Raw genomic sequence first — 25138 nt, 5'->3', positions numbered from 1 at the left:
CCGGCCCTGTCCCCTGCTGATGGTCCCAGCAGCTTGTTTGCCCGTGGTTTCTGGTGGTACCAGGCTCTCAGCCCATGTCAGGGCTGCCTTTGGCTCCTAGCAGATGCTCAGTGGCTATGCTCTGACGATGCAGCCGGTCAGCCAGTGCGCAGGTGCAGTGCAGGATCTGGCTGAGCATGGTCACCTCCAGCCCAGGTCCCCAGGGGCATCTGGAGGGAGCTGCTGGTGCCCTTCATGAAACTCAGCTTATCTGCCTCTGCATCCTGCCTGTCCTGTGACAGGTGGAGAGGGGTCAGTTGTCATGTTGGCCACCCCATCCTTGTCTTAGTAGTCATTGGCACATATGTAGGGGGTGATATGCATGCGCGCATGCACACACACATTACACTCTTACCAGCATCACTAGGCTTGATATCTATCACTAGGTCCCAAAGGTTAAGTTGTCCTCACTTCATGGATGGGGAAACTGAGGCTCGGGCCACGTGCCAGTGGCAGAGCTGAAGCCCGGGGTGCTCAGGGAGCCGCAACAAAAAGCCCACTCCTATATGTGTGGTGGCTCCCAAAGCTTCCTGGACTCCTCTGGGCACCTCCCAGTCAGCTGTACCGAAGACTGTCCTCTCCCCAGCAACAAGACAGTCACTGTTCTGTCACCTCCTGGTCTTGTGACTTTTCTGTTACCTCCCCTTCCTCCAGGAGAGGGTGTTCCAAAGATCTGCACGGCCATTTCTACTGAGTTCCCTACCCAACACTCTGCCACTTATGTCTGTAGACAGGGAAACTGAGGCACATAGCAGTTTGGTAACCGGCCCTGAGTCAGCCTGCAAGTCGGCAGTCAGCACTTGAAGGCAGGTGGATTGACTCTAGCCAGACTGGAAGAATGCTTGGCTGTCTGGCCATCTCCATCTTGACCACACTGAGGCAAGAACCTCCTGCCTGTCTTCCTGTCCCTGTTCTTGCCTGTCTTCCTGTCCCTGTTCTTTGTGCCTGGCAGCAGAGTGGCCCTTTGAAAACAGAACCAAAACCAGGTAATGGAATCAAGACCTTCTTCACTTGCTCACACAGCCTTGCTGCCCCAGGGCCTCAGCTGCCGCTTGCTCCCAACCTAACAAAGCACTTCATCCAAGTAACCTATGGGGCTAGCTCCCTTCCTAAGGAAGGAAGGAAGGATCTGAGCGCAGAGGCTCCTCCCAGACAGACTGTCCTTACCCCTCCCCTCCATCTCCTCTGTACCCTGACACCATCACACAGAACTCCCTGCATGCACTTTTGGTCCCTTTGAGGTGTTATCGCCACCTGGCACTATGTCTGCTTCCCTGTTTGTTGTCTGTCTGTCCGTCTGTCTCCCTGAAAGGGAACCCTGCAAAGCTGGACTCTACAGAGCTCCGGCACTGAGAACAAACACCTAGCTCGTGGTAGGCACACTCTGAGTGGATGGCCTGTGTCTTGGGGGTGGGGGGGTAGGGTATTGAAGCTCCCCCTCCCCCCAGGGAAGGTCAGCTCAGTGAATGAACCACACAGAGTGCACAGCAGGCTGAGGCAGCAGAGCTTCATGGCTCCGATGGACAGGGTTGCTGACTCTCTCCAGCAGCCCCACAGTGAGTGCCCTCAGGCCAATCCAAGAAACCGAGGTCCAGGGAGAATGACAGCAGAATTCAGCGTGGCTGATGTCTGAACCCAGGGCCTGGAAATTTAGGTCCCTTCCCAACTGGGACATCTGCCTCCTGAGATTCCTGAGATACCTGGCTCAGGTTGGGTGTGTCACCAGCTGGAGAGTGTGGCTTCCTGGCCTCATCCATTCCTGGAGGGACTCCAACAGTCCCCTAAACCAACAGGTAGTCTAGGGTTCCAAGTAACCTCATACAAAAGCTCTCTGTGGCTTGGGGCAGCAGTGATCTGAACTCGGCCTGGGTTCCTGCTATCCCAGTCCTTTCTTGAAGGCTGAAGAGACATGATGGATTGTCCTGGTACATGCTAGGTTTAAGGTCTCTGTCCTTTCTCTGATAGCAGCACCAAGGTTGTTCCTAGCATTCAAGGTCCCAGCAGAAGTAGCCATTGGCCTGCCTACTTGCCAGCCCACTTACCTGCTCACCCAATACTCACCTACCTGCCCACCCAACTACCTACCTACCCACACACTTACCCACTCATCTGCACACCCTCCTGATAGTCCACCCAACCAGCCAACCACCTGCCCCTCACGGCCCCATGGTCTGTCTGTCTTCCCACTAGCCCCTCCCCACCACAGGGGGCCAGGCAATGCAGTCATGCAGCACGCATGCTTATTTGCAGTTAATTTAATCCCTCATCCCCAAGCACACACACACACACACACACACACACACACACACACACACACACCTACCTCCTGGTCAGACTCCAGCAAACTTGCAGGGCTGAAAGCTGCTGTCTCAGAACTGTACCTGGGTCCACACCCACCGACCTCATGGGGCCAATGGAGAACCTCAGGCCAGTTGTTTCGCTTCTTGGAATCTCTGTGTTTTCATAGGTGAAATGGGTATAAACGAGATCACCACGTGGACTCCTAGCAAGGATTCCAAATGGTCCAGGTATGGCCAGTTTCTCAGTGAACAGGAGCTATTATTATGGCTGTTATTTAATTAGTAACTGAAGGTGAGGGGGAAGGCCACCGTGCCCCACCTGGCAGATGTTTTGTTTCCTGCTGTCCCCTGGGCCTGCTTTTTTGCCCTCCCTGAAAGGCTGTGTGGGATTCTACATTCCAGTTTTATTCACAGTAAATTGGCCATTATCATGCGAATTTCCTTAATGTCTCTAAACATCATTTTAGCATCTACTCAGTTGTGAAGTTCCCTTGCGCTGGCATTAACTTGGTTCCCCCACAGAGCGACATTTAAGACGGCTCACACTTTTCTTTTTTTCTTTTGCTGTGACAACTAAAAGTGGCAGCGGCAAGGCCGTGAAACACGGGGTGCACTGACACCTCACTGGCTCTGGCCTCTCCCTGAAGTGAGTTACTTCCTCCAGGTGGACTCCTGGCAGGAAGAAACCTGAGCCTGGGATCACAGTGGGACCTTCCCAAGCACAGCTGCAGGGTCTGGTGGCACTACAGATGGGCTCAGGATGCAACTCTGGGGTGCCATCTCTTTAATTGTCATGGTGTTATTATTAATCCATTTTGTCTCCTCTCTCCGTGAGCCTCCCGTCTAGTTTACTGTGCCTCTAAGACCGTTGATAATTTTCTCTGTTTCCATAAAGCAGCATTTATCTGTCTCAAACCTTGCTTCCTTGGGGTTCTCCTCCACCCCCTCTTACTGTTTACTGAATACATTTTTAATTAACTTTCAGTCAAGTTGCTTTTCTGGGAAAAAAAACAAAAAACAAAAAACAAGGCTTGCCCGGAATGGCGCAACTCAGTGTTTCCTATGTGTGTCCCACATGTGATGGGGGTCCCTGTCCCATGCCAAAAGTGGCCAAGAAGATAGTGGGAATTTGGGAGCCTCTTGTTAAATGGCCACACACACACACACACACACACACACACACAGTGTGTGAGCTGGTGATTAAATAATACTGTAATGAACGGGGAGAGGGTAGCCCTTCAAAACTCCACATTTCCTGTTATGCTCCCGTGTTGACTGTGTCTGTGCTTTGGGGATGGGGAATGTACGTGCTGGTCCATCTTGTCTGCCTAGGAGATATCTGCAGGATGGGCTGGCCTAGAGCATCCCTTCTGCATTTGGTGATGATGAGCTGAGTGGGGTGTTTTTGCCTCAAAAGCAGGCAGTATGTGACCGCTCTGGATGCTGGGATTCGGCCAGTGTAGGGGGGGTTCTGTTGGCCCCTGAGGATATGATGCCCAGTGCGGGCTGACTCCTTCCTTGTCACTAGGCATTCGGATTCCAGTGCTGGAATGTTGTCACCTCAAATAGCCTCACCTGCCCTTTAGCCTGTGACCTCTCTGGGGACAAATGCATCTCTTCTGTTCATGTTAAAAAAAAAATAACTTGTCTGCAGGGGTCACCCCCAGACAGGCAGCTGATGGGCAGCATATAGGGCGACTGTTGTTCTAGAAAGACAGTGCATCAGCTCCAGGCCATCCCAGGACACAGGGAACAGGGGAGAGTAGAAAACAGGACTGGCCACTGGTTCGGTACTGCCTGGTCTTTTGTCCCGAGTGGGGCCATCATAGGCTTCTCTTTACCAGCTTCCCAGCCCCAGCCCCAGCCTTGGAGTGGCACCAAGGGTTTCACAGACATCACTTAGACAACCAGTGTTTTTTGGAGGCCACCTACAGGGTCTATGCCCTGTACTGAGCATTAGGAGTCAAGGGACAAAGAAGGCAGAGCTCAGAGCCTTCAAAAGCCACCGCTGTTTCAGAGAAGGTCCACACTGACCTCCGCCTGCTTTGCTTGGAAAAAATCAATGCCTTCCTTCAAGGGCAGACACATGGGCAGACACATGGGAAGCCATTCCAGGGTGACCTTGACGGAGCATTGAGGTCACAGGTACCTCTTCCAGCCTCAGTTCCCAGCAGACTGTAGGTCTGAAAGACCAGGAGCCTCTCAGCAGGCTGCGGAGAGGGCAGCTTTCTGTCTGGATTCCTGGGTCTTTGAGTAAGCCTCTACTTGTCCACCTGGGGGAAGCAGGAGCTTTGAGAGAGTGCAGACAGGTGTGCTGGGGGCTTGGGAGTATAGCAACAGGGCATCCGGTTCCCAGCCGGTCTCCCTCACACAGGCCTGTGCCCCGGTGTGGGGACCAATGTTACCCAGCCCACACACTTGCATGGAACTTTCATCAGAGTGTCCTAACACAGACATTGTGTATAGAGATGCCAGACCTATGAGTCATTGACAAAGAGGCATTTCGTAAAGGCCAGGGATGAGCCCCCCATCCTTCCACATCCATGGCAGCATCCCTATTATCACCCTCTGAGCTGCAGCAACCTACTCATGAGAAGGACCCCAAGAAAGCCCACACCTGCCTGTGAAGGGACAACACCCCATGCCCCACCCCAGCTAGAGATAGAGGACAGCTTATGTCTTTGCTCCTTCGGCCACATAAGAGAAGGGACCTGGGGTTGAATTTGCTGCTATATGCTCGGTCCCTGGATCTTTGTACCCCGGCAACTACTTCCTTCCAATGCTGCCACTGGCTGGAGTTCAGAAAGATTCAGCAGCTGGAGCTAGGTGTTGTGAGTCTGGGTGGCAAGAGCATAGCTATGCTGGACCCTCAGCCTCCATTCTTCAACACACCCCTAACCCAGCCAAGTGATCCCCTGATACTCTACCGGAGACTTATGGAGACAAGAGTCTCCTCCAACCCAGGGACCCTTGGCTGCTACTTAACAGGGGGATAGGTCTTGCTTCCACTGCCCCTCCCAACCCCCTTCTCCTATGATCTACTGACCTGAGCTGCCCAATGGCCTTTCTAGACATTTTCTGACCAGTGCCCTCACAGTGAGGGAGCCGACTCCCTTATAAGACACCTAATTCCATAGGATGGGGTCAGAGGTCAGAGGGTATACAGAGGGCTTGTTGACACTGGGCCAGAGAAACGCTTCCAAGTCTCCCTCTTGTAATCACTGTGTCCCGGCCTCTACTGTGCCGCTTCTATGTTTCCAAGAATTCGCATCTTTGCTGCCTCGCAGAGCACCAGTCCAGATGGGTCCCGATCGATACACGCATGTAATAGACCAATACTCTGTCTTCCTAAAAGCCATTAGTCAGTCGATGGCAATAGTGTGTCTCCCAGCTGACAGCAGGAGGAGGGGCAGAGCTCTTTGTGGTGCCTGGAGACTAGAGCCCAGAGTCCATTAGTCTGGAGAATCGGAGCCTCCGGGTGGGGTTTGGGGAGACCAAGTACCACAGTGGGCAGGTGGCGCCAAGGGGAACGGTGGCCATGCCCAGGCCAGGTGGGGGCTGCAAGGGCTGCTCTGGAGTGGATGGGACCTGAAAGGTATGGGTGCAGGGCAGGCAGAGAGCACAGCCAGAGAGACTCGGGTATGGCATGGCAGGCCAGTGTACTGAAGACTGGGCACTCTGGGTCTCAGGAGAGAAGAGAAGGATGGGGTGGATCCTAAGTTGCCAGGACAGGCCACAGGTGAAAAAGAGGAATGAGATGTCCAAAGGACAGGTGGGTCTCCCTCAGGCACGGAGGCCCAGCAGGGATGCTGGGTAGGTTACCACCCATGAAAGATGGCTTGTCTCTGGCTGTTTTGGCAGTAGTGAACAAGGATAAGGGGTGGTGTGTGTGTGCGTGCGTGTGTGTGTGTGTGTGTGTGTGTGTGTGTGTGTGTGTGTGTGTCTGTCTGTCTGTCTGTCTGTCTATGTGTGTTTGTGTGTATGTGTGTCTGTCTATGTGTGTTCTGTGTCTATGTGTCTGTGTGTGTCTATAAGTGTGTGTTTTGTATCTGTGTGTCTGTCTGTCTTTCTGCGCGTGCCTGTCTATGTGTCTATACATGTATGTTCTGTGTCTGTGTGTCTATGTATGTCTGTGTGTGTGTGTCTGTGTGTTCTGTGTCTCTGTGTATGTGTGTCTGTGTATATCTGTGTGTGTCTGTGTATATGTGTGTTCTGTGTCTGTGTATGTGTGTCTGTGTATGTCTGTGTGTGTGTCTGTGTGTTCTGTGTCTCTGTGTATGTGTGTCTGTGTATGTCTGTGTGTGTCTGTGTATGTCTGTGTGTCTGTGTGTGTGTTTTCTCTGTCTGTGTGTCTATGTGTATGTGCCTCTGTGTATGTGTGTGTATCTGTATGTATGTGTGTTCTGTGTCTCTGTGTCTGTGTGTCTGTGTGTGTTCTCTGATTTATGATTGAGTGTGAACCAGGACGTGGGTGTGCTATGGGATTCGTGTGATCTAGTATATCCGTGTGTACCATGCAGGAAGTGAACGTTCACACGCTGTGCTTGGCTTTGACCCTGGATGGAGCTTCTCTCCATACCCCACCCCTGTGAGAGGGTGGTAGGGGAGGTGTCCTAGTTTGTTTTTTGTCACTGTGATAAAACACTGACCAGAAGCAACTTGAGGAGGACAGAGTTTATTTGGCTTACAGGCTCCATAGAGGGAAGCCAAAGCAGGAGCTCGAGGCAGAAGGTTGAAGCAGAGGCTACCAGAGAATGTTCCTTAGTGGCTTACCTGCCTAGAGATGCCACCAACCACTGTGGGCTGGGCCCACAACAATTAGCAGTCAAGAAAATGCCCAATGTACATGCGCACAGGCTGCTCTGATCTGGGCATTTCTTCAGCTGCGAGCCCTCCTTCTCAGACAACTCCACATTTGTGTGAAGTTGACGGCTAAAGCTAACCGTGACAGAGTCTGGGCTGGGCCTGGGTGACTAACAGGTTAGATTGCAGAAAGCAGAAACAGATCCCAGTCTGCATCCAGGCTTAAAAGGAGGCAAGTGGGACCAGAGGGATAGACAGCCATGGCTAATAAGGGACGAGGATGACACCCTAGGGGCCGTAGATGTGTTCCACACGATTCACAAGACATAGGCTGAAGACTGGGCTGCAGGTCAGGGCTGAGGATGCGCAGTAGACCTGATCCCAGCATTTAGTACTGCTCCTGGGCCATAACAAATTCCTCTTCATCCCTCAGAACCTTGCTGAGACCATTTCTTTGATGGGGTGATACTTCCGCGGACCTCTCTCCCTGTGTCCACTGCAGTAAGAGCCCTAACCACTTGGGCTGCTCCCTGCCCAGGAGAATAGGGCATACTTGAATCATCAGAGTTCACAGGGCCAGGGCAGAGTCCTGGGCAGGAGTGGGCACCCTATTCTACTCTCTACCCCTTCTTGCTGTTTGACTGTGAGCAGCCGTGAGCCTCCGTGTCTTGGCTCCACCTTTCCACTGAGGCTCCTGACCTTCTGGGGCTGCTGGAGATGCTAATGGGACAAGAGTGGGTAAGTGGTTCGAAACCTTTGATGCAGGAGATGAAGGAGTCTTGATTCCCCGTGGGGCAGGAGGTGGGCAGTTCCAGACAGAGGCCTTCGAGGGAAGGGCGGCCCTGTGAGACAGCTGATGTGGAACACGGGTTTCCTGTTAAAGCGGCTCCATCAATTATTGACCAGCATAACATTAAAAATTAACAGCCAGGATGTGTGTGTTAAAAGGCACGAGCCTCCCACGGCTGAATGAGAAAGGCGACAGGGAGAAGGGTAGCAGAATAAGACTAGAATAAGAGAGCTCTAAAGCGCACAGCCCACCTGTAGCCCCACTCCCAAGCTGTGCTGCCCACTACCCTGTGCCAAAGAACCACCTGGCCCATCCTCCAGCTCCCCAGCCAATAAGACAAGGACATCCCATCAGCTTCCAGACAGCTTCCTTCTGATGGAAAGGACAGGGATCATGTTAAAAGTCTTTATTCTGAAATAGAGTTTCATGTATCCAGGCTGGCCCTGGACTTCTGATCCTCCTACCTTCCCATACCCACTTTCTGGGCATGGACCACGGGCCTCCATGCATGCTAGGCTAGCCCTCCACCCACCGACCCACACCTTCATCTCACACACTAAATTCTTCACAGTGGCACAGCGTCCTCAAGCAGAGGGACTGGACCCCCTCTGCCGACAGCATCATCCTTTGTGAGGCCACCCCGTGGGAGACAAAGTGGGGCATGAAAGGGAGCCAGAGCCTGAGTGAAGGGAAGGAAAGGGATGCCACCTTACTGGCCTCTCAGGTGGGAGTCCCTCCTTCCATTTAATGCTACTGCGGTTCTGAAGGTCATGAGCACAGCCAAGGTCAAACAGCCAAGGAGAAGTTGGCCCCAAGAGGCCGCCATGTCCCCAGCACAGATGCATGCAAGCCAGAGTCTCTCCTACATACCACCCTCATTGCTTGTCTCTTCTGCACTGAGGACACAGCTAGATCTGTCTGTCCTGTTGGGTGTCCTGTTAGGTAACCCTGAGTGACCCTTATTAAAGCACTTGCTATTGTCCAGCTGTTTTACACACACACACACACACACACACACACACACACACACACACACACACACACACATCTGTTCCCCTCTGGAGCCTGTGTTGGAACCAATGGGCTAGCCTACCTCTTGCTGCTTGAACTTGGACCTGGAAGCCTCCTTGCTCCAGGAGCTGGAGCTTTGTGGCCAATGACTTGGGACCCTTTGAGTGAAGGTGGCACCAGCCACTGGCTTCTTAAAGTCTCTCCTGTCTGTCCTTCAGAGACTCTCCCAACTTACATAGTATCCACGCCAAGCCCTGCTGAGCAGATCTGAGAGAGGAGGCTCGTGGAAGCAGGTGACAATAGCTAGTCAGGGAGGCGATGGCTTGTCCTGGGGGCTAACCAGGACCTGGTCCACACTGCTAGTGGCCAAGTCAGTCCTTGTTGACCACCCAAGACTCACTCAAGACAAAGAAGGGACATAACACTGAGGTGCAGGGAGCCTGGGTGCAGAGGCAAACTACAGACTCCTAAAGTAAGGGACAGAGCTGAGGGAAACCAGAGCCAAGGGACTCTGGAGCCCAGAGATGCCAGAGTCATGGGACCCTGGAATCTAGGGACTTCTGAGCTGAGCGACCCCAGAGCCATGGCACGTCTGACCCTAATATCAAGTTGGCACTTCTACTCCTTCAGGGGGCTGTGAGGGGACATCTTGAGGCACCCACCCTCACTGGCCCGCAGCCCTACCCAGGGCAGCTGCTGTCTGATCTGTTTCTGTTTCCTTTGGGGTGCTTAGCCTAAGTCTGTGTACCACTTGCATGGCTATTTCCTGTTCAGGTCAGAAGAGGGAGTTGCCCTGGACTCGGAGTTACAGGCAATTGTGAACTCCCATGTAGGCACTGGGAATCAAATCTTGGTCCTCTGCAAGAGCAGCCAGCGCCCTTAACTGCTTCTGAGACCTTTTGTCCCTAACACTAACCTGGTTGTGTTCGACAGACCACGCCCCTTGTTAGGATCTGGAACAGAATCCCAGCAGCAAGCTCCCTGACTTGCAAGGCGGAAGGAAGCACAGTTCCCAGGGGTGGGGGCAGGGGACCTGCTTAGAGACCTGGCAGGCATCTGTCTACTCAGGGTGGGTGCGTGCTCAGCTCTCCTGCAGCTTAAGGGTGGGTGTTGATTAGTCTGCTCACATCCTCATCCAGCTCCATTGAGAGCCAGTGGCATCTGAATGCGGTTTGCATCATGGCAGGAATAGCGCCTCCTACTGGATACCTTCTACTTGCAGGGACCACATCTGCTGCCCAGGCTGCCACTATGCCAGGGGACTGCATCTGCCACCACCACCACCCCATGGTTCTCTCAGCATCCCTGTCTTTTGCTCCCTTGTAAAATGTGCTTAATGCTGTCCCAACCACAGGGTTGCTGGGAGAACACCCCAGGAAATGTGTCACGGTCCTGCCCCGGCCCGGCATCCAGCCGGCGCTAAGTGGCTATGAGCCATTGTCATCCCAGGAGCCGTGTCCACACTTCACCTGCAGTTAGGCAGAAGGCTTTCATCTCTCCTTTGCTGTTATTGTTCCAGACTTGCCTGGCATTCTGGAAGCATTCATTACTATTCAAATTGCCAGGTGCTCTATCTCATCTCAAACAGGCTGCAGACGCTGGCCTAGCCTGCCTGCCTGCCTGCCAGCTGCACAACTCCTCCTCTACTGTCTCCCCACCCCGGCCTGGCTCAGGTGTAGACTGGAGGCAGTGTTGCTCAATGGTTAGTGGCACAGGCCAGACTGCAAACCCTAGCACTGGCTGGACATTGATCCTGGGCAAATCACCTGTCTCCTCAGAGTCCAAGTCCTTTCCTAGTAAAATTTGAAAGTGGGCTCTTGAAGATGGAGAGCAGAGGTGAAAGCACTCTGAGAAGGCCTAGCCCAGCCCTAACTTGCCTTTCACAGAATTTTCTAGAATCCCAGGGCCATGGGATGGGGTCCAAGGACCTTCATCTAGAGTCAAGGTCTGTAGTAGCTATTGTCTCTCTTACTTGATCTGCTATGGCTTTCTGGATGTCCCCCAGTCACCAATTCCCCAGCACCAACCAACTTCCCGCTCAGGCCCCACTGAGCTGAGGACCAGGTCAGGTCTCCCAGGAGCCAATTTTCAATGCTGCCACACATAGCAGAGAATTCCCTGATCCTGTTTGGGGGTTCTTGTATTCTGTCTCAGCTCAGAGTCCTGGAGGGATGCAGTGATCTGTGACTTAGTCCCATGATTCCAGCACCAGCTCAAACAGGCTACAGAAGACACCGTTAAGACAGGTATCCACAAGTCACATGGGCGGCAGTGGCATCTGCCCCAAGTGAAGGAGTATGGCTGCCACTGGCCAGGAGCCAGCAACCAGTCAGGAATAGTCTCTTCATCCTGGCTTCTATATGACCAGCTGTGGTCACTATGAGAGCCAACCGTTCCTTCCAGAAAGTTAGGGCAAGGCCAGGCATCTTAACACAGATGGTCTCTGCTGTGGCTAATGGCCGGCCCAGGCATGTCACTGTGACCACTTGCTGTAAAAAAGTCCCCCAGGCCTGGAGTGGCAGCTAGTGGGTGCCTGTGGCCCTAAGATATTAAGTAACATACTTGCCCAGAGTCACATAGCAATTCTGAACCCAGGACCACTTGTTAGTCAGTAAGGCCCAGGCTCCTCAACTGTGATGTGGGATATGGGGTAACATGTTACTGAGGCCTGTGGGAGTCAGGGAGCTTGGGTAAGGGACACCCAATGAGGGTTCTTGATGGATGTGTAAGCGTTCCCCAGGTGTACGCAGGGAGGGAATATCTAGTGTGTGGAAAGTATCCTGGGATTTCTGGAGGGACTTTCAGAGTGGAGGCCACAAACCTGGAAGAGTCCAGCAAGGAGAGTCTCCTAAGATCCCAGCCCAGACGTCAAGACTCAACCCACTGAGGAAGCCAATATAGAATGGGTTCTTCCAAAATTTATTAATTCTTCAAACATTACATTGTGTACAAGATATTATTTAAAATGCAGTTGGGTGGTGGGGGATGGGGTTATCTGACCTCAGTCAATAAAGCGCTTGCCACTCAAACTTGAGGGCCTGAGTTCCATCCTCAGCACCCACGTTTAAGAGCCAGGTGTGCAATGATACTGTGCTATACCCGTAGACCAGAGCCTAGCATGACCGTCTGAGAGGCTTCATCCAGACACCGAGGTGGGCAGATACAAAGACCCATAGCCAAACATTAGGCACAGCTCCGGGAATCCTGCAGAAGAGGGGGAGGAAGGATTGTAGGAGCCAGAGGGATTGAGGACACCAGGAGAACACGACCCACAGAATCAACTCAGCAGGGCTCATAGGGGCACAAAGAGACTGATCAGGGAGCCTGGACGGGTCTGATTGAGATCCTCTGCATATATGCTATGGTTGTGCAGTTTGGTGTTCTTGTGAGACCGCTAACAGTGGGAGCAGAGAGCTGTCTCTGACTCTATTGCCTGTTCTTGGGACCCTTTTCCTCCTATTGGATAGCCTCATCCAGCCTTCATATGAGGGGTTGTGCCTAGTCTTAATGAAACTTGACATGCCCTGTTCATTTGATATCCCTGAGAAGTTTGTCTTTTTTTTTTTTTTAAGGGAAACAGAGGAGGGGGAGATGAGGGAGAGGGAGAGGGAAAAGAGGAGGGAGGGGAGAGAGAGAGAAAGAGAGAGAGAGAGAGAGAGAGAGAGAGAGAGAGAGAGCACTAGCTGTCTATACTGGGGCCTGAGGTTGTTGAAAATTGAGACCTGCATCAATGGCCAGGCCAGAATCTAAGTAGAGAGACCAGAGGCCCTGAGGCAGAGGTACCCAGACACTGAAGAATAAGATGGCCCTGGTGTGTTTGAACTCGTTTGAAGGTGAGTTCAGTGGGCCTGGCTACTGGATTGTACGTGGGGATGAATGACAGGAAGGGGCGGGGTGGGGGAGGAGCTTCAGGGATTAGAGAAACCAGTGTGGAGGGAGGAAAGAGCAGGTCGATCTTTAGAGGATAGGTAGGAGTTTGGTTTAGGACGTGGTAAAAGCAAAATGCCTGGGGACCATGGGGACAGATCCAAGAGGAGCCTGGGACCTCCATGGTGTGACTGCCGTGCAGGTCACTGTTAACCCCCTGGGAAGGAGACCAAGATTAGGTGTGAGAGTCAGTGCCTCTGAGCTGGCACAGCCTTCAGCTGTGACCCCTGTTGCTGCACAGACGACCTGGTGAGGTCTCTTCTCACCCTGTGGGTGACTGGAGGGACTGAGTGACATCTGGATCAGGGCACAGGCATCTGTCCCATGGGTGTAGACCCTTCCACCTGCCACGGAAATTGAGTGTCCCTGCTGTGTGATCCCGTGCGCCCTCTCTGAACTTGGCCTGTCCAGTGAGCGAGGGATTGGGAAGAGATAGGCCTCTCCCAGCAGTCTGGGCTCTGATGCACCCACCGCCTACTGTAGATGTCTTTGTCTTTGACAAGGTCTTGCTTATTTCCCCCTTGGTGGCTTTCTGATAAAGCTGGGGAGAGTAGAACACTGTCTCTTGGGTCTGGCCCTCTTGGTTGGCTGGTTGGTTGGTTGGTTGGTTGGTTGGTTGGTTGGTTCACACAGTTTCATCTGTGGTCTGTGTATGCTGGGCAACATCGTGGCCCTGGGGGTTTCAGTGTGGCCAAACCAACACCAAGCCTGCCTTAAGGAGAGACACGGTGTAAATGACCTGGGCTGTCCGCAGGTCAGCAGCTGCCACAGAGAGCAATCTGAGCTGAGCAAGGGAAGGAGGAGTGATGGTTTAACCTTGGCAGCCAACAGGTACCATTGCGGGAGGATGGGCAGAGCATGCTGGGAAATGGCATGTGTATCCTGTGTCGATCGTGACTGAGAATGACAGGTCACATGACATGGAGACCAGGAGGCCCTGAGACAGGCCCTGGGCAAGCTAGGGACCTCTACAGGGCAGTTAGGGTTCCAGGTGAGGGCATGGCAACCAGAGGCACTGTTGTGTGTCAGTTTGCTCAATGCGGTGACAAGACAGCTGACAAATGCCACTTGAGAGTGGGAGGGATTATTCCATCATAGGGAGAAAGGTGTGGCGGTGGGAGTGAAAGGTGACTGGTTAAGGCCATGTCTAGTAAGGAAAACGAGAGAGAGGGTAGCTCCCGTTCATCTCCCTTTTGCTTTTTAATTACCTAGGACCCCACCCACAGAATTGTGCCACTCACGTTTAGGGCAGATCTTCCCACCTCAGTTAGCTCATTTAGAAGCTTCCACACAGACAGGGCCAGAGGTTTGTCTCCTGGGTCATTAGAGAGCCTGTGAAGTTCACGACGTGTGTTAACCATCACACACACAAAGGGGTGAGTGTCAACCCCAGCTGGGTCTGAAGTCAAGAGACCAATGTCCTAGCCCAGAGATGGTCGGCAAAGGTGATCGCCCCTCCCCATGCCTCTGTGGAAGGGACACAAGTGGCCACAGTGACAAGCCCCTCCCTCTTTGCTCATCTCCCATTCAAACACTAGCCTCTCCAGAGTTTCCTTAGAGAGGCAGAGCCTCCATGAAAGAAGTGGGTAACTGGTTGGCCTCCACTTCCTGTCTGCTGTCAATCTCTAGATCCTTCCAGATCTGAGCCGGAAGTTTCCTGCTTCTGCGGGCTGCAGCCCAGAGCTGCTCCATCTGTCATGCCCTTCTCCGCCACGATGGGCCGTACCCTCAAACCACAGACACAGATAAATCTGCCATGATCTAAGTTGCTTCTATTCAGGAATGCAGTCACTCCCCCCCACCCCCACTCACAATAAGTGATTGAGTAGCAAAGAGGGTTAGTTTGCTTTGACTTTGTAAATTAGGGCAGCAAAGGACGATTTCTATAGCCCCGCACCCATGCCCTTCCCCCCTTTCCTCACTGGCTGAGTAATCAGGGGTATACTGGCACCTGTCACCACCAGTCACCCACAAAGCTGGCGCATGGGTTTATCTGTACATCCTACATCCTGGTTATTTCAAAGCCTATGCACGGCTTAGTCGCATCTTTGAGTCATTAGGCAAGCTTGGCAGCTAGCAATTTTTTTCTCTCTAAACTTTTAGCTGGGGAAGGTAGATAAACAGGTGTTAGCAGGCCCAGTATTTCTTGTTCAAGATGGTCCATTTTCATGTTTTACTTCCCACAGTCACTGAAACAGGAAAAAGAACATTAGCCTAGGGTTGTTGATTTGTTGACTTGACACATCCAGGAAGAGGGGAGGGTGGGCTGAAGAATTGTCTCCACTGGATTGACTTGTGGCCATGTCTGTGAAGCATTTTCTTGGTTATATATTGGTGTAGGAGGGCCCAGCCCACTGTGGGCGATAGCTTCCCTAGGCAAGGGGCCATAGGCTGAGTAAGGAGGGTAGCTGGAGTTGAGACTGGAGCAACCACTAAGCAGCATTGTTTCTGCCTCAAGCTCCTGCCTTGAGTTCCTGCCTTGGCTTCACTCCGTGAGGAACTACAACCCATAAGCTAGGGTAAACTCTTTCCCCTCCAAGTCAGTCTTGGTCATGGTGTCTATTACAGCATCAGAAAACAAAATAGAACAGTACCATGTAGGTTATGTTTGAAGTCCTTAGAAAACACTGAGGCTGAAGGTGACTGGAAATACAGTCTGAGACGAAGATGTCTGGGAAGGTTGCCATCAGGGACCTGGGCAGCAGCATCCTCGGAAACCAGGAAGAATCAGGAGAAAGGTCAGGAGCATCCTAAAGCAGGCGGCATCACTGAGGTGACACCACTAGGCCAGTGCCGGAGTTGGTAATTGATGATCACAGATTTGGCAGCGTGGGAGTCTCTGGAGCGTCAGTCTAGTTGGAGATTGGAGTTGGACAGAAAGCATGCGGTCCTCCTTTGCCAGCTACCATGTTCCCTTTTGTCTCTCCCAACTTCTGCTGTGTTGGAATCCCTAGCCGTTCACATGGCTCATTGCTCTCCAAAGAACCAGCAGCTAGATTTGCTTATGAGCTTCATCTTTGGGCTGATGTTTTTTAAATCTCTTTCTAGCTTCCTGTGACTTCCTCGGTTTTGTTGGTTTTGTTTGCTTTTTGTCCTGTCTGTTTGAGTGTAGTGATCCACTTGTGTTTTCGTGTTTCTGAAGGGTTTATCTAAGGCTATGAAACCACCTCTCAGTGCAGCTTTGGCTGCACCACTCAGATTTGGAGATGTTATTTTCACTTTTGACCACTTTTGAAACTCCCGCTTTCCTTGCCTGGTGTTTTGCAGTTTCTATTCTTCACTCTCTTGCTCATTTTTTTAAAAAAGATTTATTTATTTATTTTATGTATGAGTACACTGTAGTTGTCTTCAGATACACTAGAAAAGGGCATTGGATCCCATTACATATGGTTGTGAACCACCATGTGGGTGCTGGGAATTGAACTCAGGACCTCTGGAAGAACAGCCAGTGCTCTTAACTGCTGAGCCCATTCTCCAGCCCCTCTCACACTTTTTGACTCAGGAATTATTTTAAAGAGTTTATAACATTTGTGGCAGTAGACTTTATTTTGTTTTGTTGTTTTTCTCTGGAGTGTGTTCTCACCTCTATATGTGTGCATGTGTGTGCACATGCACGTGGAGGCTATGGGATAACACCACGTGTCTTCCCTAATCGCTTTCCACCTTACTCTTTGAGACAGGGTCTCTCACTGAACCTGGAGCTCACCCATTTGGCTAGACTGGATGGGCAGCAAGTCGAGGGGTCCTCCTTCCTGTCTCCTCAGTTCTGGGACTACAAGATCGTGCCGTGGCACCTAGTATTTTTTACTTGGATGCTGGGGCTCTGAACTCAGGTTCTTATGCTTGTATGGCAAGCACTGCACCAGCTAAACCCCAGTTGCTTGTCTGTTTGTTTCTTTGTGTGAGTCTTGCTGTGTAGCCCAGGCTGGCCTCAAAGTGTGTTTTGAAAGCTAAGATTATAAGTGTGAGCCGCTAACACCTCTTAGACCTGACTTGTGTTGTTTATTCAAATTTGGTGGCATTGTGACCAGATAATGTTTTAATTCTGGTTTTTGAAATGTATACACTTCTTCAACAACACTTATACACTTGTGTCAGGGTTCTGTGTGTGTGTGTGTGTGTGTGTGTGTGTGTGTGTGTGTGTGTGTGTGTGTGTGTGAAAGCATCCAACAGGGCTCTGCCCAGTTAAACCCAACTTCACCTTTGTCTGCTGTTCCAACCATGACCTTCAGCTCCTCCTGGTTTGCAACTGTGTATCTTCTGAAATGGGGTAGAGTACACTGAGCAGAACTTAACCACCTGACCATTCTGAAGCGTGGGCTCCAGTGGCTTGAAGTGTGGGCCTTTCTGAGTCACTTGGCCTGAAGTGAAATGTCTCTGCAATCCCCACTAAGCGTCTTTTTCTTTTTTAGCTAGCTCGTACGGCTCATTAATGTCTACTGCTGCAGCAAACACACTCAGTCCCATTTCTGTCGTCCTGGTTTATGATACATTTTTGCGTTTATAGCTTTGGTGGGGGCTGTCAATTTCCCCCATATGGCCTGGGTTTTCTTTGTTTTATTTTCCGTGTAAATGTCTTCTGATCACTCGGAAAGCTGTGTTTGGGTGCCATGGTTACCTCCATAATTATAATGGGATGTGATGGGCTTAATCATTTATTTCTTGATATGGTGTTTCTTTTCTCCCCACAATGAACAATGTCAGTACTGGCTGACTTAGTCTTCCTCTCCTGTTATCTCCCAAACTTTTGTCCTCAGCACCTTCATACTTCTGATTTGACTTATTCTTCTGAAGAATCCTTCAGACCCCCAACTCTAAATGAGTCAGATCTCGTTTATCTAAACCGCCTCCTCCTCACCTCGCCCCTCCTACGATCTGTTATTTATACCACTTCCCTGTTTTCATTCTAGTTCTCTTGTGTTCTTGTCAGAACCCCTGGGCTTTTTCAAACATGCTCCTAGAGTGAGAGCCTCCTGTGTGCCCTCTCACGCCTGTGCCTGTCTGCTAGGGATTTATCCAAGGGTTCATGGGGACAGCGATTTAAAAACATATCAAGCAAATCTTTCTGCTGACCTCATGCTTGAAAGATGATCCCCTTGCCCGGCTTCTATATCGCTTGCTTTATTCATGCATTTAACAGATATTTATTGGGTCTTACGTATACTGGTTGCCATTCTAGGCCCTGGAAGTACAGGACAAGGAAACAGTTAATCACTTTGGCCCTCTTGTAACTGGGTAGACTTTGACTTCCCTGTTCCAGTCACCCCATCGTGTGGTTACCCTCACCTGCAAAGGTTTCTGGGAAAACAGGGATCTGCAATCGGGTAGCTGGTTTTTTTTGTTGTTGTTGCTATTGTTTGGGTTGTTTTAAAATTACATTCATTTCATTATTTTGTGGGTCTCTCTCTCTCTGTCTCTCTTTCTGAGTGTGTGTGTGTGTGTGTGTACTGCAGTCATGTGTAAGAGTCAGAGAATAACTTTTGAGAGTTGAGTCTTCCTTTCACTGTGAGGGTTATTAGGCATGGGAACAAACACCCTTATCATTGAGCCAGCTCACTGGCTTTGGGTAGTTGTCCTTAGCATGGTGATGTGTGATGCAGGCATAGATGAGTTTGTCTGTGCCCCCTGTTGTCCTGCCTGCAGCCTGGCTCAGCCAGTCACGGCCGCAGTCCTCAGTCTTCAGGCCTCTCTTACATCCTCGCTCTTACACACTGGTCTTCTGGCTCATCTCTTATCCAGGGAAGCCTTGGGTTCTTTTCCATGACTTGATCTGGCCCAAAGCCATGGAGACCTGTCCAAAAGTGTGGGTCCAAGAGGTGCAGTGGGATTTTTTTTTAATTCATATGAATGGCATCTGTATTCATTTTGAACAATTGTTAGCTCATTACACAAAGATATATTTTCACTCAAATCAGAGTACTTTGGAAGGCTAAAGGGTATTTTAAAAATTATGTTCAATGACAGGTGTTCTCTGGAACTGTTTCAAGCCAAGATATATAGTCAAGCTGTGGGAGATGAATGTCACTGGCCTTATAAGTTGATCGGATGGCTCAAAGAGTGAGAAATGTATTTATCTTTGCAATCCCTGCTTTAATAAGCAGCCTGCTGGCTCTGTTGGATTTCCCAGATAGATTGCACGCAGTTAATTGGGATTTGGGTTTCTGTATACAAGTCCTGATACTCCATATGTTACTGCATGGGCCAGGAGCTCGAGTATCCCACACAACCGCAGTGTCACAGACTTCCTTGTGCCCAAAGTACAAATGTCATACGTTCTTGGCTTTTTCCTCACTCTAACGCTTGGTACTTCTTTCTTCCACTCTCTCCAGAAAACCCTTTTGCTGTGCCTCAGGATGGAGGAGGCTAGACCCAGAGCACCTGGTGCAGCCTCCAAGAGCAGCTTCAACCAAGACACCGGGGAGAGCTGGGGCAGCGGCGTGGTAACGAAAGAGGAAGTACCACCTGTGCCCAGAACCCCCTTCCGTGAACTTCTGAGATTAGGAGCAAACTCAGGGTCCGGGGACAGGGTGCAGGAAAGGGGCTCTGAGCCACCTGTCTGCAAGCAATAGTTCTCTCTGGGGCTGGTGGCTTCTGAGAAGAGACTCCGTGTGGATTGAGGTGACCAACACTAAGCTGCTCTGGCTGATCCCAGCCAGAGGGATTTGGGGCCATGAGTTGTACCATGGTCCAAAACACTGACGTTTCCCCTGCCTCCATCCCCTCCAATAGCGGCCCCCTTAGGCCTATCCGTGTCGGAATATTGAACTTGAGTGTGTGCGCGCACGTGTGTGATCAGGGTGTTTCTATATGTTCAGTCAGTTAGCTTGTCATTGAGCCCCATTGCCACTGGCTGCAGGTTCTCCGATGAGCACAAGTTGCTGTGTGGCTGAGGAGTCTTGCCCGTGTCCTCGTTTGAGGCTCAGGCCTCTTGCTGTGGCCAACAACTGTGAACCAGTGGAGTCGGTAGGCACAGTGCCTAACCTTCCTGTCCATGCCGCAAGCAGTGGGGGACTGGAGCGTACCAGTGACAGGTGGTTCTGGTGGAATCTGTTCCCATGGCAGCTGTATTGAGGAAGCATCTTAACTGGCTGTGTGCGGCCTAGGTTGGATGTGTTGTTGTGTGCACCATCACAGCCCCTAGGAGGTGGGGGTGCTAATGTCATTGGAAAGAGTGCAGCTTGGTGAAGGGTGCCACATTTATATGGCAGGAAGTGATCAACTCCATAGTTTGGCCCCAGAGTGACAAGAACCCAAGCCCAAGTTTTGATTCCCAGGGTGTAACAGGCTCTATAACCCAGGTCCCCCAGTGTGGTCACTGGAGCAGGTGCCTGACATTTTCACAGTGAGTGCAGCACCTCCCCAGCTCAGGTCCTCCACTGTCTTTGCCTGAGCTCACTCTGGCCATGGGCCTGCTGTGCACCAGGCCAGGCAGTGGTAAGGTCCAGAGGTGGGTGGGAGCTGCCACACCTCGAACGGAGGAAACACAGCCACAACGATGGGTCCTATGGAAACCCAGAACAGAGGGTTCTATGAATCTGTCCACTTACAATGGGGGTTTCCAAGTAAGCCTGGGTGCCTGTAACATCTGCCCAAAGAGGTTATCTCTGCCCCAAAACCCACTGCCTGTGGCACCCAAAAGGAAGGACATCCCCCAGAAGTGACCCTGTCAATCTCCAGAGGTCACATTGGCAATGTAGACAGGGCCATCTCACCCCTATGAAGGAGGCCAAACTGTCCCTCCCTGCCCTCAGCCTGTGACCCATTCTTCCTGAAGCTGCATCCTTCCTTGATCAGTGCTGTCCCCACACGGTTGGTGGTCTTCCCTCCCCACACTGCGGAGAACAATAGGCAAAGGCAGCAAGGAAGGAAGGGCCAGCGTGGAGGTGTTCATGAAGACCACAAAGGTCTATCATGGAGGCCGAGTGGGGCTTGGGTGGTCAGAGATGTTTAAGCCGGGGTCTAAACAGGATCTAGCTAAGAGGAGTGAACCTGGGAAAGTTGCAGCCAATCTAGAGGTTCCTGCCTGCCAGGTTCCTAAAAGTAAACAATCCAGGGTGGCCAGGAGCAGCAGAGGTGAAGGGATGGATCCACCTGCGGGTCTCTGTGGTTACCGTAGTGATTCTCTGCAGTCACCATAAGGGCGTCTACACAGTGTGTCACCACTGACAGTGCTGGGTTCTAGGACATAAAACTCTTTCCACTCTGGCAGGTTCTTCATTCTTCAACCCACATGAGGGAGGGATGGCCCCATTTGTAGGCACGGAAGCTGTCACTCTGACGGCTCTAGAGGCCTATTGAGCCTGCTGGCCTCTGTCTCTGCACCCAGTCCATTTCTCTCAGACACACTGCTGGGTTCTGCACACACCCAGGAGAGCCTCTGCATCCATCTTGATTAAAGATGGGTGTGGATCCTCTCCCACATCCTAGGGTGTGGGGCAGCCATTGCCCTGGAGGGTTCTTAGCAGTGGACTGGCTGCATCAGGTCACACTTAACGCCTCAAGAGAGAGCTTCTGTAGGGAAGAGGATTCGGGGGCTATTAAGATAGAGATTCTGATAGCACCTGAGCAAAGTGATCACAGGCCCTCCTGCCTCAGTTTCCCCAGTACTGAGAGGAAGGAGCCCAACCAGATGTTGAGGAGACTTCTGGTTTGGGGTGGCTCTGGGTAACACTCTCGAAGCTGCTTGCACAGGGCTCAGAGCTACTTCCTCTGTGAAGCCTCCTTCCTCAGACACAGGAAGGGTCATGGCCATGCAGACAGCAGGATACTGGGTGTGTGTGTGGGGGGGTGGAGGTCCCCATCAGAGGCCTCTTAGGGGATAATAGCTGAAGGTCCCCATGAAGTTTCTGCCTGGGATCTGCTGGGATGCATCTCTCATGTGTGTGTCTGAGGCTAAGAATCTAGACACTGTCCAGGACACAGGAGTACCCCCATCCCCAGAGGACAACATAGCCTTTGACTTAGCAGGCCCTGGGGACCCTGCTCCCTCCCAGCTGGGTTGACCCTGGCTCCCCCACCACCCATCCTCTCTGATTCTCCTCTCTTCAGTTGGCAAACAGGGGTTAGAGGTCAAGGTTTTACCCAATGCTGCCTCCGGAGATATTACTGGAGGCAAGAGCTGTGTCCATGTGGGTATGAGCGCCCGGGTGGGTTGCAGGACCCCAGGTGGCCATGATGAAAATCTGTCCCTTGCCCATGGTATCTATGGGTAACAGATATGCCAATGAGTAGCATGTCCTAAAAGGATACAGAGTAGAGACAAGGTCCCGAACAGTTGTTGAGCTGTGTTGCTGCTAAACTTCCCCACTGCTGTCTCCTCCAGCTGCGTCTGTCCTCTTCTTCCCATGAGCCTCAGGCTACAGACAGTACATGCTGGCAGCAACAAGTAGCCACAGGAAGCAGAGAAGCTGCAGACATGGTGTGCCCATGGAGGGGCATGGAATGTCTTCCTGTCTGCCTGGCTTTTTCCCAGTGGGAACTCTATGTCCCTCGTGATCAGTGTTACGCCCTGTCATCTGTGAGCTCTGGAACCTCCATTCAGAACTCCTCCCTGGTTGGCTGTACTCACCAAGGAAATGGCTTGCTCATCCCGTGTGGGAGTGGCCAAGCATCTGACGGTGACTGTGACCATGCGCAACAGGCCTTAATCCAAATAGAAGCGAGTGCATGTGCACACACACACACACACACACACACACACACACAAACGTGTACACCCAGGAAACACACATGTATACACACACATATACATGCACCCACACATGTGAACATAACTTATACTTGTTCATGTGTGCACGTATATACGCACACCTGTGAGTGTAATTTGCACATGTTCAGTAATGAACACTTGTGAACATACATATGTATACTGAGAACAGATATAAGCACTCAAGTATACATGCATACCCACGAATACTACATGCTCATGTTCACACATGTCCAAAAATACATTCACATGCGTACACACGTACCCTCATGTGAACACACACATACATGATCTGCAAGAGACAGTGAGAAGATCCTCGGGCTTCCAGACATTTCTTAGAGGCTTGTTTTAATTTTTCCATCTGGCTGCTCAGTTCCCACTAACAGGAGTTTCTTGGGAGGTAAACATGAGAGTCCCTAGGGATTCAGGCACAGGTGACAACCTGTGCAACCTCCTGAGCATTTCCTGTGTGTGTAAAGGGCGTGGAGCCGGCACACCGTCTGCCAGGGAGCTTTGCTGGGACAGCGGCAGCCTTGGGTGAGTCACACGGCTCACCATGTGTGTTCCAGTGTCTGCCTGGTCAGACCAGAGGACCGTGAAGAAATGATGTCCTGGGGCAAAGGTGGTGTTCTGTACCCTTAGAAAAATGCAGCTTCATGCCTACCGTGTGTCAGTACCACCATGGTTTCCTGCCCCTTCCGCAGCCTCAACAACGTGCCTGTACTTCATGGCTGTGGTTGGAATGATTAACAGCACAGTCCCACCCCCACGCTGCTCAAATCCTCATCTGCCCAGCAGACACTTGCTGAGCAGCTCCAGCTGCCCCTGCTGTGTCATGGGCGCTCACCTGAAGTTACTCCTGTGCAGACACAGGTGTTGTATCACAAAACAAGCAGCAGTCCCCTGACAGGCCGGTGGTCTACCACTGCTGACCTGACTCTGTGCCTAACAGAAACACTCTCACCCCCCAAAAAAAAAAAAAAAAAAACACAGAACATTTCTCTGTCCCTCCCACAAAAGTGACCTTGGAGGTGGCGTTGCCTGTCCCACTCCACCCTGTTTCCAGTCCAGACTCCTGCCAGGTAGTTGGTGCTAGAAATGCTTGATTTAAACCGTGAGTCAGTCATTCGGGTGGTTAACACTCCTATCTTTACATCAAAGCCCTAACCCGTTTACCCTTGACAAACTAGACCTGCCCTCTAAAACATACAGAGTCCCCTTGCAGTTAGCATCAACTGTAAATTAAGCACGGGGCCAGCAGCTAGAGTCACAGGGCCACCATGGCCTCCCATTAAGTTACAGCTAGTTACCTGACTAGTGAGAACTTTTAGGCCTGTGTCTCAGTTTCTCACATTCAGTCTCTTCCCATTTCCCCCCACCCCCACTGTCTGTGTTCAAGCGAGGGGGAAATGTCCCCGTCTGATGTCCACAGATGAACATATGGGCAAGTTGCAATAACCAACAAAGCTGCAGGGTCAGAGTCCGGCCACTCTAGAGAGGCAGGAGGCCTTCCTGCAAAGGACTTGTTCCTCCCTGAGTCCGTGGGACAAAGCAGGTAGACAGGATGGAGCAGGAAGGTATCTCTATGCTAGAAATGCCAGGATCATGTTGAAAAGGCATGGGGCGTCTTCTCTCAGAGCCCACGACCAGGAAAACCCCCCAAAAAAAGGAAACTGGTATCAATATTCTGCCCCTTCCTAATCCGATGTAATAACGGTGTGTGTGACACTGCGCTGTCTTGCTGCGTTTGTCTTTCTATAGAGTGGTTTTTATAACGACGTCCTTAGTTTTAATAAAGGATTAATCAAGTCAACTGTTTTCCCCCCGGTTGAAGCTGGTTGTGATGTTTCAAAACATACGCTGGGAAACCCCGGGCAGTGTAACTTGTCGCTGTGGGCCGAGGAGGGAGAGGCTGGGGGCTCAGTCGAGGGGTGGTGGGAGTCACTAGGTCCATTGTGAAGAACTCAAGGTATGTTTAAGGTCAAGGGCCGAAAACAAGGCCAGGCAGAACTTGTCCTGAGTGGGTGCAGCCGGAGTTGCAGGAGGAGGAGGAGGAGGGCGACAGCTGGATAAGGCTTGGGAGCCTGTGTGTGGCTGTCCTGATGCCTGGGTACCACTGCTGGGGGAGCGTGGGTGTGGCTGTCCTCCTGTTCTGGGCCCTTTCCTGAGAACAGCTGAGCTCCTCAGGAGAAAACAATGAGTCTTCTCTGCCTCAGTCAGCCAGGGCACAGGCCTGATACAGGAACACATCCTTATTCACCCACGCCAGTTTTCCGACAGGTGAACACACCATGCTCCATGTGTGTCAGATGAGGGGACAGAGCAGCCGTCATCAGTAAGCATTGGCTTCCTGAAGAAACACTGTCCTTTCCTTTGGCCCCTCACATGGAGGACACCGGACACTCTTGGCCTTGGAAGCCTCAGACCCCGGGAATGCAGCTGAGTGACATGGGGCGTGGGCAGGAAGTAGGCTGGGTGTAGACTTGGGATAGGAGCAACTTCACAGGTCTATTATCCCCTGGGGCATCTAGAGGGTCTTGAACTTGGAAAGACAGCCAGGCC

General features: G+C 51.6%; 1 protein-coding gene across 8 annotated transcripts in view; it reads left to right on the top strand.

Moving 5' to 3' along the window:
- Shisal1 (shisa like 1) overlaps positions 1-24389 on the top strand; it is a 103658-nt gene extending 79269 nt beyond the window's left edge. For all 8 annotated transcript variants that reach the window (NM_001374163.1, NM_001163145.2, NM_001374162.1 and 5 more), the window contains one exon: positions 19200-24389. In NM_001374163.1, the coding sequence (NP_001361092.1) occupies position 19200 (1 nt within the window). In that variant the 3' untranslated portion in view covers positions 19201-24389. The remainder of the gene's footprint in view (positions 1-19199) is intronic.
- Positions 24390-25138: the final 749 nt, after the last annotated feature.

This window comes from Mus musculus, chromosome 15 (assembly GCF_000001635.26).
Source record: "Mus musculus strain C57BL/6J chromosome 15, GRCm38.p6 C57BL/6J".
NCBI lineage: Eukaryota > Metazoa > Chordata > Mammalia > Rodentia > Muridae > Mus > Mus musculus.
This window is presented reverse-complemented; position numbering and strand designations above follow the sequence as displayed.